We start from the raw sequence: 11,483 nt of genomic DNA, 5'->3' as shown, positions 1-11,483 counted from the left end.
GAATAAGAGTTCGAACAGCTGATAAAAACATCACAATAATTCATAAGCAATCCACATGCATCCAGTTCATCAGTGAATGTCTTGTGAAGTGAAAAGCTGCATGTTTGTAATAAACAAATCTATTATTAAGGCATTTTAACACTAAACCAATGCTTCTGGCCAACACTCGAATCCATAGTAATCCATAAAAATGCTTCTTCCAGAGATATGGGCAAAACTAATATGCTTTATTATATTTCGGATATTTCATATTTCACATTCTGCTACTGGAACAACTGGAAAAGTCGTTTGTGATGAAATACTGACTGAAAAAGTTACAGGAGTTGCAGGAACACTCTTAATATTCAGATTTTTAAAGACTTCTGCCATTTTAAAGGTTATTTTATTTTTTACTTACTTTTCCATTTTATAAACATAAAAATCACATTCCATGATTGTACTTTAAAAAAACTACGACTTTATTATGCCTCACTCAACCATCAAGGTTGTAGGAAATTATTTCGCCCACTGTGTGTTGCTGTAATTGACCAATAGGGGGCGTTGTCCGGTGCCACAACATCCGAGGCTGTGATTGGATCTAATGGTTGACAAACGGGATGTGGGCCAATCATTGTTGAAAGGATAACTGCGTACTGCGTACTACAGAATGAAGCACGGCAGCGCCGGTGGAGCAGGAGCACGCTGAAGGGTGTTATAAGATCATTTGAAGGATTCGCTACGTGGGTTTCTTCACATTTTATACCCGTTTAGAGGTAAATATGTCGGAACGTCTGTTTTTGTGCTTTGTTTGGTTCTGATGTTTGTGCATTAGGCTTCCGAGGAAGATGCCATTTGAAAACACAAACGACCTCCTGTATATGTTGCAAAGGCATGACCCAGCCAAACAAACCTGTGTCAGAGATAGGGTTTTTAAAACATTTAGGGCTATACAACGCGGGAAAGAAAGGTTAGAAACGCACCGCACCCTGTGTGACATGACATCCATCACGCGCTAACAGACGATGCATCAACAATTGCACACGCGTAACTTATTCACGTGCATGGTCTTAATGCACAACAGGTCCAGTTTTAATGTGTATATATCTGATAACAATGCAGTCACACAAGCTACAGAATTACGGAGCAAAAGAAAACCCAGTAAAGGTAGATGTTACTGATGCACGTGAATGCCGCCTTGTTTATTTTTGCACTTGCTAAAATCTTAGTGAGGTTTGCAAAAAGAATGCATTTTAAAGAGAAGCAGACCTACATGCAGTGACCATACTGACTCCAGCCAAATCTGAGTTTGCATATTTGCTCATATATAATCTAATTTAGTAGATATTAAGTTGGTTTAAAATTATTTTGTGAACCACTTGACAAAAAGTTATGTTTGTGGATAACAATAACAGATAGTGCATGAAGTGTTTAAAATGTTATTTTTTAATATGACTATCAACACTGTTGGTTTTTCTGCCACATCTGCTGTATCTTTATGAGCAGATGGGCATCTTTTTAAATGCAAAATAATGCCAAGGAAATGCATCACATTAGTTCTCATACAGTGTTATTTTAGTATTGTTTATATAATAATATTGTATTTATTTATTAATTAATTATTATGACCTTTTATTTTATGTTTTTAGTTTGCGTTTTAGTTTATATTATTAAATATGTTTCCATATAGTTGGAATTTTTTTTTTCCATGTTTTAGTAATTTTTGTACTTAAACTTATTTAAAGTTAGTTGCCAAGGTTCTTCTAATATATTTATAGTTTTATTTTATTTCTGCTTTATTTCAGTTACTACAAATCGATTTTTAATGCTTTTAGTTTTCATTAACAATAACAACACTGGTTGCATGCAATTTATTAATCTCTAAATTTTAAAAGTATCGTTAATCACTGGATTCTGGAAATATGGGTTATTTCATGGGCTTCGTAAACAGCAATATTAGAACTGAACATTAATTTGGCTTCAAATTAAATTTAAAATGACCATCAATGTGTATTTGCTGTTTTTAAAAATAAAAACAAGTGGTCTTGCATGCTGCAGGTGCTTATTAAGGAAATTTATTAGGTACCCCAAATGGTGCCTTCAGCTGGTCTTTAATTATATTTCACTCTTTTGCCTGTTCCTCCTGTTAAAGAGAGGCGGAACAGGAGTTTTGGGGTCCAAGATGGACATGGACATCCCTAAACCCCGTGTGTTTCTGAACTACAGCCCCACAGCCCTGTTTTCACAGTGAGAATCGTTCTGCATGGTGTTGCTCCTGTATGTGTCTTGCAAGATGGACGTCCACCGCTTTATGCATCAATACTGCGCTGAAGCTCTGCATTATCCTTCAGCTGATCCAGTTGTTGTAGAAATACCTCATGCAAATGATTTGAAATGAGGTTTCATAGGGTCAGGGAGATTAGAATTTTTGCCTTTACTGCAAGAAGACAAAATATATTACTGCAGCTTTGTCCAGTCCACTGCTTTGCTGTGTGCTTGAACTTTAAAATCGAATTTAATAAAACAAAGACCGTTTGTTAAGTGTTGTGTTTGAAAGGTCTAATATGTTCCAGAAAAGATTTCCACAGCCTTTAATGTCCTAAATCCAATTATAGAGTCTCAGTGTTTGTTAAATGGGATCTTTGTTCTCCTTATTGAGCCAATTGGGTAACAAAAATTAGGCTAACTAATCTCATAAATGAGTGCTCAAATAATAACTTTTTGATTAGAGTTCTGCAGATTTTGTTCTGGGATTTAAAGACAACCTGAAGACTCATCTTTGCCGTTGTCATCAACCATTAATTCGTGCTGCATGGCGCTACTGAGAAGGCCCATGTAAGGTGGTACATGGTGCGGGCTAAAGTTCAGGTGTCACACTGTTCATGGACCTTACAGCTTGTTCTGCGTCTCTAGGTGGAGTATACCGGTTGGTCCGACCCAAGTGATGGCCGCAGTGAATGATGGACCGTGGAAGAGCCTGAGCTCTGGGAAGAAAGTAGCTTTGGCTGCTGGCCTTTCTGTGGGGGCCACGGTGGGATACCTTGTTTACCGTCACATTCGAAGCAGCACTGGTAAGTTGTGAACTCTAGCAAGCTTTTTTCCATACCCTGAACAATTGACAAGCTTTCACTCACTGATGATCAAGATGATATTGTATTGGAAGTATAAAAATGATAGTATATTGTTGATTTTATTCATTCCATTATTTGATTTCTGTAGTGCAATGCCAAAGCAAAGAGGAGTCCAGAATATCCGTTCCTCTTGATGTGTACCGATCTATCGCAAGATATCAGAGCACCTTTCTAGACATAGTGAGTGTTTGTTCTGTCTTTATTGTATGGCACTAGAACTATACAGTATATGCAATATACCGTTTAAAAGTTTGGGGTCTTGTAAGATTTTTAAAATATTTTTGAAAGAATCTCTTATGCTTACCAAATGTGCATTTATTTCATCAATAGTAATATTGTGAAATTTATTAGAGCTTAAAATAGCTGTTCCTTTTTAAATATATTAAAAAAAGGAATTTATATTGTGATGGTAAAGCTGAATTCGCAGCAGCCATCCTAATCATTCTAATATACTGAGTGGGTATGGTTATTGTAATTTTTTATTTAATAAATTTTTTGAAAACTGATTTTTTTTTTTTTTCAGGATAAATAGAAAGTTCAAAAGAAAAGTATTTTTGTTACAATGAATGTCTTTACTGTCACTTTAATTTAATTTAATGCGCTTTCGCTCAATAAAATGAATAATTTCTTTAGGAGAAAAATGTATTGAGCCCAAACTTTTGAACAGTGGTGTCATACTATGCGCATTGTTTGGCTCTGTGATGAATTATTAATGTTCTTCATTTGTAAGTTGCTTTGGATAAAAGTGTCTACTATATGAATATTAAATATTTTAAGTGATTTCCAGGGCTGTAAATCAACATAGTATTGGAAAAGCATCGAAAGTACTGTAGTAGCTATATTAAGATATTTTCTATTTAAATGTGTTCTCTATGAAATCTGATGTTAAAAAAATCCTTATTCAACAATTGATATTTAGGGGGACAAAAATCATAGAAAAACATTAAAAAAACATTGTTGGTGAAGAAGGTTTATGATTTGTATCATGCGGTTCTCTGACTCTCACGCTTGTGTAGGTGAATCAGAAGTCGGGTGCCCAGATAAATGTGCTGCCGAACACTGAAGAGCAGAGTCTGGTGAACTTTCTAATCCAGGGCTCACCGGAGCAGATTCTTGTGGCGCAGTGTGCTCTGGAGAAACTGGCCACTGACTGTGAGGTTATCACAGATGTTATAGATGTGCCTCAGACGGCATTTGGACGAATTATAGGTTTGCGGACAGTTTAATTAAAGTAATCGTGCCTATTGTTGGATTTTAGAGCATCTGTGCTTCGCATCATTCTGTCAACATATAATCTCTTGTGTAATATGTCTGAAATTTTGTTTGCTTCAGGTCGTGGTGGTGAGACCTTGAAGTTCATAAACAGAGTCTCGGGGGCCAGAGTGAACTGCTCTAAAGCTCGTGGATGCACCTTAGATGAGAAGGGCAAGATCACGATTACTGGCACGCGCAATGAGGTTCAAAGTGCAAAGGTGAGATTTTAGCAAAAGGTGTGGTTTAGAAAAAGTTTCTGCATGCACACATGTATTGAGTGAGACCCAGTGTTAGATTGATTTTTTTTATTTTTTTTTTCCTCACAGGAGATGATCATGGAGAAGGTCATAGAGAATGAAACTGTGCGAAAGCGAATAAGTCAGGCTTCTGCCCTGCGTCAGAAGAGGAAATCGCTGGAAACGGATCAGTTTAACAAGGCTCAAGGACCTGAGAATGAATTATTAAAGCTTAATGGAAAAGATTTACCTTCTCCAGTGACTGAGCTTAAACAAGAGGGAGCTGTGACGGTCAACGGCTTTACAGACAACAGTGATACAGCCGAAAACTCCCTTAAATCGGAGGAGGAGGAGATTCTGTCTCCGGTGTCGCCTTTGGAGATCTCCAAATTTGAAAGTATGATTCAAACCCACCTTCACAAGGCCAGTGAATTAATGGAATTGTCAAAAATAACATTATGGTCATTTACTCCCATTCATATCATTCTAAACCAGTGTTATTTTAGTATCGAGATACTACTGTAGATTTTATTAGTATTTTATGTTGGTTTTTATATTTTTGTGTTTTCGTTTTAATTTGAGTAATAATTTTAGTAATTTTTGGTGAACGTTTCCTTAAAAAAAAAAACATGTTTTTTGCAATTTATCAAGGAATAATGCTGTAATAAAATATATGTATATTTATTTAACAGTACAATATTATTACTATATTGCTACGTTAGTGTATATAAATTGTTAGTATGTTACTATTAATATTACAAATATTGGTAACACTTTACAATAAGGTTCAGTTAGTTAATGTTAGTTACTGTATTAACTAACGTAAATAAACAATGAGCAATATATTTTTTACAGTATTTATTAAGCTTTGTTAATGTTAGTTAATGAAAATAGTCATTCATTGTTAGTTTAATTCACAGTGCATTAACTAATCTTAACAAGCACAACTTTTGATTTTAATAATGCATTAGTAAATGTTGAAATTAACATTAACTAAGATTAATAAATGCTGTAGAAGCATCGTTCAATCTTAATTCATAATGAACCTTATTGTAAAGTGTTACCCAATTATTACTATTTAATAGCAGTATTTATTGTTTAATATTTTTATTTAATAATAAAAGATGTAATAATAATAATAATATGACAAAAATTGTCATATTGATATATAATCACAATATGATTTTTGTGGGGGCCAAATTGTGCAGCCCTACAGACCTTTTTTTAAAAAATAATCATTTTTAACTGCACAATAAAATTGCAATTTTACTTTTTCTACCCCCAAACTGTTCAGCCCCACCCATGAATCATTTCCAGACTCCCATAGAAGACCCAATAACTGAAAATTAGTCTTTTCTACCCAGTTCCTAGTCCAGACCTGAGCTTCCAGCCCGATGAGCATCTGGAGGTGTATGTGTCTGCGTCTGAGAATCCTCAACACTTTTGGATCCAGATCCTGGGGGTCCGATCTCTACAACTGGATAAACTGACAGCTGAAATGAGCCGTTTCTACAACAGCGATACCTCACAAGTAAGTTTGCTTGACCCCACTTGACTTAGGATCCATGACCCTAATAGATGAGTAAACAATTTCTTCTATATTATTAGGAAATAATTATTTCTTCTCTTACCCCAGGAGCACAGAGTGGAGACCATTATTGTTGGAGACATAGTGGCTGCTCTATACAGGGACCATGGCACGTGGAATCGTGCTCGAGTGTTGGGAATTCTGGGCTCTGGCCTGGTGGATTTGTATTATGTGGATTTTGGGGACAATGGGGAGCTTCCACGGGAACATTTACGAAGCATGAGGTAAATAAGAGATGGAGAATGCAGAATCAGCTATTTATATGCTTATTGGGCTCTTGATTATTGTGTTTTACCTTCTATGAACAAACGCAGATGCATTTTGGGAGTGGTGTGTATACAATACTCATTCTGATGGTGTATTATTTTGTGGCGTTTAGAAGTGACTTCCTGAGCCTGCCCTTCCAGGCCATTGAGTGCAGCCTAGCTGGGGTCCGTCCTGCAGGTAAACAGTGATGTTCAGGTGTTTATCAGTGAAATATAGAATTTCAAAAGAATAAAGTCAAAATGTGTTGTTTGTTTTAGGAGAGGTTTGGACTGAGGCAGCCCTGGATGATTTTGAACGCATGACATACTGTGCTGAATGGAAACCTTTACTGGCCAAATTGTACAGCTATTCTCATTCTGAGATCTCATCCTGGCCCAGTGTGAAACTCTATGACAACAGCCAGGGAAAGGTTAGAGGTCAACATCACAACTCACTTTTGAATTTTGCATTTGTTGTATAAATTCTGACCATGTTGACAGGCACTTCAGTCTGGAATATTTTGTCATATTGCATTTAACTTTTTGCACTTAGTTGACACTTTTATCCAAAGTGACTTAAAGTTTTTCATTTAATTTGTTTAATTTAGTAATTGTATTATTTGCCATTTTATTTTTGAAAAAATTCAAAAAGTATATTTTAGTATAAATCTTTTCAGTTTCAGTACTTCAGCTTAAGTTTATTTCAGTTATTTAATATATTTATTTTATTAATATTAACTATTTTTATTATTTGAAATAGATTTCATTAATAATAATAAAACTGTTCTATATAAACTGTTATATGCTCTTTAGCAGAATTGCTCCCACCTAGCAATGATGTAACAACCGCTCTGTACATCTAATGTCTAGCACCCATCCAAATCACCCTAAAATATACAGAGAGACACAGACGTTGTGGTGGCGAGAGTTTCTTGGACAGGCACCACTCACGTTTCCTTCTGAAAGTGTAAAAGTTTTTGTTTTTAATCCTCTATGGTCTGTCATCTGTCTCAGGCTCTGGATCTCGGTAAAGAGTTGATTCGTCTCGGTCATGCTGTGAGCTGTGAGGATGAAGGGGCTGGGCTGAGGGGAGACTGGGAGTCCAGATCACTGCAGAAGATGCTGGTAAGATGCATATGTATTGTTATACAGTGTATTACATGTGGAAGCAGCACTAGGAGAATCATTGTTTAATTTTTTTACAGGACGACATGACCGGAGCAACATCTGAACTCAGTATGTCCTGTATCAGTTTGTCAGGTACGTTTTCTCAGGGTGGTTCCTCAGAAATGAAGAAATGAAATTGAGACACACTAACTTCCATGGGCAGCTTCCTTGTTCATGCAATTTATAATTTTTTTTTTTTTAATTGTCTTCAAAATTCTGCATGCATCAGAACATGCTTGCATTCTTTCACATACGCTGTTCAAAACCTTGGGGTTAGTATTTTTTTATTTAATATTTTTATTTAGCAAGATGCATTAAAAGTGACAATAAAAGGAAACAAGACATTTATGTATAATATAAGAATTATATTTAAAAAAGTGCACCAAATCATCATATTAGAATGATTGAAACTTGTCAATGGAGTGGAGTAATGGTTGCTGAAAATTGAGCATTGCTATAAAAAATAAATTATATTTCACAATATAATAAAATAGAAGACAATTATTTTAAATTGTAATAATATTTCACAATATAATTGTTTTACTGTGTTATTTTTTTTTTATTATTTTTTTTTTTAATATATATGAAAAATCTTACCAACCCCAAAATTTTATAAACTAGTATATTTCAGTTCAGCAGAGTTTAACCAGTCCTCGGGATGGCTTATTTGAAGGTACAGAATATCCATGGATAAGCAAGCGGCTGGAATGGTTTTCATCTCTCACAAGCTCTTTGGAGATGGAGCGAGCAGACGTGGACCAGACCCTGTGTTTTGGACTCATGTCTTCCTCTTCCTTAATCCACTCCACTCCATCTCAGAACCTGAGTGATCTAGTCAGCCAAATACTTGAGTCGTCTTCCTCCATGCTAGACCCACCAATCCAATCAAATAACTTAACCCCTGCATCACCAGTGCAGGAGATCTCATCTTCGTCTCCATCTACATCTTGTGTGGAGGCTGTGACATCAGCGCTGGATTCCTTCACTCTTAGTGATGACATTTTCCTTGGGATGAACTGTTACAGCAGGAAGAATAAGATGACATCTTCTGCATTAGAAGAGACGGGTTCATCTTGTACGGTGGAGAGTTCAAGTGAAAATAAAGAGAGCAGCAACAGCAGTGATGGCATCAGAGGAGTGTGGTATTACCTCACTTCCTCTAGGGACTCGTCTGAAGCGTCTCTCAGCACCACCATGCCTCAGTCGTCGACTACATCATCATCTTATTTGACAGAATCTTGTGACGAAACCACTGCTTCCTCTGGTTCAGATTCATCCAACAGTGCTGAAGGTGCTGAAATGCCACTCAGACCAGCTAATCGGGCTCATTCACACCCGAATCCAGAGGTCATCACCCTGAGTGACAGTAGCAGCTGTGGAAGTGACCTAATTAACACTTCTGAAGAGTGTAAACATAAATCTTTTACAGAAGAAAATTTAGATGAACCAAACCCACTAAAAAGTAATGTGAAATGCCAGAAGTCAAGCTTGTGTGATGAAATGCTACATAATGAAGCAGGCAGTGCAACTGAAGGAAGAGGACAAAATTTTCAGGAACTAAAGAACATGGATTTCAAAACTGAAACAGGCAACAGTGGTGAAGGCGATTCAAGAGGTGTAGCTTTTATATATAACTTAACAACACACTGGAGCACATTGGATCTCTGTGGGATGTGACTGGTTTGCACTGAAGGGCTTTAATACACCTTGGTCCAACTTTACACTTCACGTGGGTTTAAGCTTCAGTGGGAGAGATGCTTACCTTTTTACTGCTGGCGCTCATTTAAGGTGAAGGGTTGTCAAAAAACGTAACTCTAAATATTTAAGTTATAAATGTAATTATGGCCCAAAATTCTGGAAACTTTTAACTATTTAAATTAGACAAGCTGCTTATTAATCATTTTATTTAATTTTTTCTTTATGGATTATGGTATACAAATAAAATGTATTAGTAGTGTTAGCAGTGTTGCTATATATTAAATATTGTATTAATATACTATATAAATATTAATATTTTAAATTAACTTAAATTTTTATATTTTTGAGTTTGTCATTTTGTTGTGCTTTGTCATTTTTATATATATATATATTTTATTCTTTATTACTTTTGTTGTATTATTTAAATGTTTTTTTATATTATGTTTTTATATAATATTTCATCTTAAATGTATTTTTAGTCAATTTGCCTAAGCAACTTTTCTAATTTTTTATATTTTTTCTAGTATTTATATTTTATTTTAGCCTTATTTTAATTTACGAAAAAGATTTAGTTTTAGCCAAAAATTATCATTAGCAGCAGGGTTTATTAAATTTTTCCTTGATTTAAATTTTCATGCAAAGGCCTATTTTTAGTCTGTTACAGGTCAGGCAACCTTAAAATGCCTTAAAAGCGTCTAGCACCTTTAAATTTGGGAGTAAAATTTTCTTCGTTTGTGTCCTTTATATGATGTGTATATATATCAGTTTTGCCGTTGAACGTCCTTTTCTTTTTTCAGAAGTTGCCTCGATTTCTGGAAGTGTGGATGACACTATTGATGAGGAATTTAACTGACAAAAGGCCAAAGACATGTATGCCTTGATACTGGTAAGCTAACATCAGTATAATCTCATATTATATATAGTTTGGATGCTCCTGTATATAATATTCCATTCAAGACCAGATGATTGATTTAATGATGTCACTCTCACTGTATTCTCCTCTCCTCCCCAGAGACCAGGTGTTATCCTCATTTAGCATTCAACACATACTTCCTGTCTCTGAAAAAGAGCCTTACTTGACTACGCCACCTGCTCAGACTGCCTGTATTTACTGCATAAGTTCTCTCATTTAAGGAATTATATTCACAGTTTGTATCTTGTCTGAACTTTTCTGGACATCTGGAAGACATTTGATGGTTTATTTTTACGGTTTACTGTTCTCATTGTGTTCATCTCATTTACATATATAATGTTATGTCAGTCATTCTTTGCATTGCATTGATCGTCTGAAGAACAGATGAAAGACAGTTAGTGAGCAGAACTCAGGGAACTCATGATTGAGTTAGTTGGAAACCTCAGTATTGTTGCAGTGTAGCACCAAAGTTCCTTTGGGTTGTGTTTATCAGAGATATGATGGTACAGTTTATGTTGATGGGTCTTTTTTTTTTTTTTTGTACTGTTTGTATTCTGTTTCTCATTTTCTTTGTCAGAAATTATTTGTTGTGAATTGAATTTTATTACATTGAATGCTACAGTATATATGTGTGTGTGTACAATAAAATAAAGACTATTATTATACCCCATATGATTTAATGACCGTTTTTTTTTTTAGCCAGTGGAGTGGACACAGTCCTTCAATTGTTTTTGGATCATTGTTCTGTGATAAAATGAATGAACGCTGTTTTTAATAATAATAGAATAATTCAAAGGTTGTTATAAGATATATAAGATGTTATGTGAAAATGGCTGTGCATCAATATGTTTACTATAAATAAGTTGTAAATCTATTGATTGTAACTCTATTCTTAAAAATGTACAATAACATATTTACGTGATTTTCGTCAATATAAGAGGCACTTTTTTCCTTTCTCAATAAATTGATATAAAAAAAGGATATGCTTAACCTTCATAAAATGTTATTCATTCGTCAACCTTAAGGTCCGAATCCAAATCGGATTTTACAATTTTATAGCAATAAAAATTATATAAATATCAGATTTCAATTTATTTGCTAAATTTAAATTAAACTTTACTACAATTTAAACATATTTCTGCCACAATGTGTATACCACAAATAAATGACTCAAACGTAACTAAAAAGATGGGAAATTTAATCCTTTTTGATAAACACAACAGGTTTGAAAAAGTATAAAAACGGAACAAAAGAATTTCTTTTTTTGTTGTTATT

General features: G+C 34.8%; 1 protein-coding gene across 5 annotated transcripts; it reads left to right on the top strand.

The window, feature by feature from the left end:
- Nucleotides 1-599: 599 nt before the first annotated feature.
- On the top strand, nt 600-10,356 carry LOC109053162 (tudor and KH domain-containing protein). Of its 5 annotated transcripts, none has more exons than XM_042768225.1 (16): nt 600-752; nt 2,706-2,811; nt 2,890-3,047; nt 3,196-3,287; nt 4,124-4,316; nt 4,440-4,579; nt 4,688-4,994; nt 5,962-6,128; nt 6,234-6,409; nt 6,565-6,629; nt 6,710-6,861; nt 7,445-7,555; nt 7,636-7,690; nt 8,271-9,212; nt 10,093-10,181; nt 10,308-10,356. In XM_042768225.1, the coding sequence occupies exons 2-15, from the start codon at nt 2,789-2,791 to the stop codon at nt 10,146-10,148; spliced, it is 2,637 nt and encodes an 878-aa protein (XP_042624159.1). In that variant the 5' UTR covers nt 600-752; nt 2,706-2,788; the 3' UTR covers nt 10,149-10,181; nt 10,308-10,356. The 5 variants fall into 5 exon arrangements, with proteins under 5 accessions (XP_042624159.1, XP_042624158.1, XP_042624162.1 ...); XM_042768224.1 differs by having other exon boundaries at nt 8,229-9,212; XM_042768228.1 differs by lacking the exon at nt 8,271-9,212.
- Nucleotides 10,357-11,483: the final 1,127 nt, after the last annotated feature.

Source organism: Cyprinus carpio, chromosome A12 (genome assembly GCF_018340385.1).
Source record: "Cyprinus carpio isolate SPL01 chromosome A12, ASM1834038v1, whole genome shotgun sequence".
In the NCBI taxonomy this organism is placed as follows: domain Eukaryota; kingdom Metazoa; phylum Chordata; class Actinopteri; order Cypriniformes; family Cyprinidae; genus Cyprinus; species Cyprinus carpio.
Note: the sequence above shows the minus strand (reverse complement) of the source record. Positions and strands in the feature narration are given on the sequence as shown.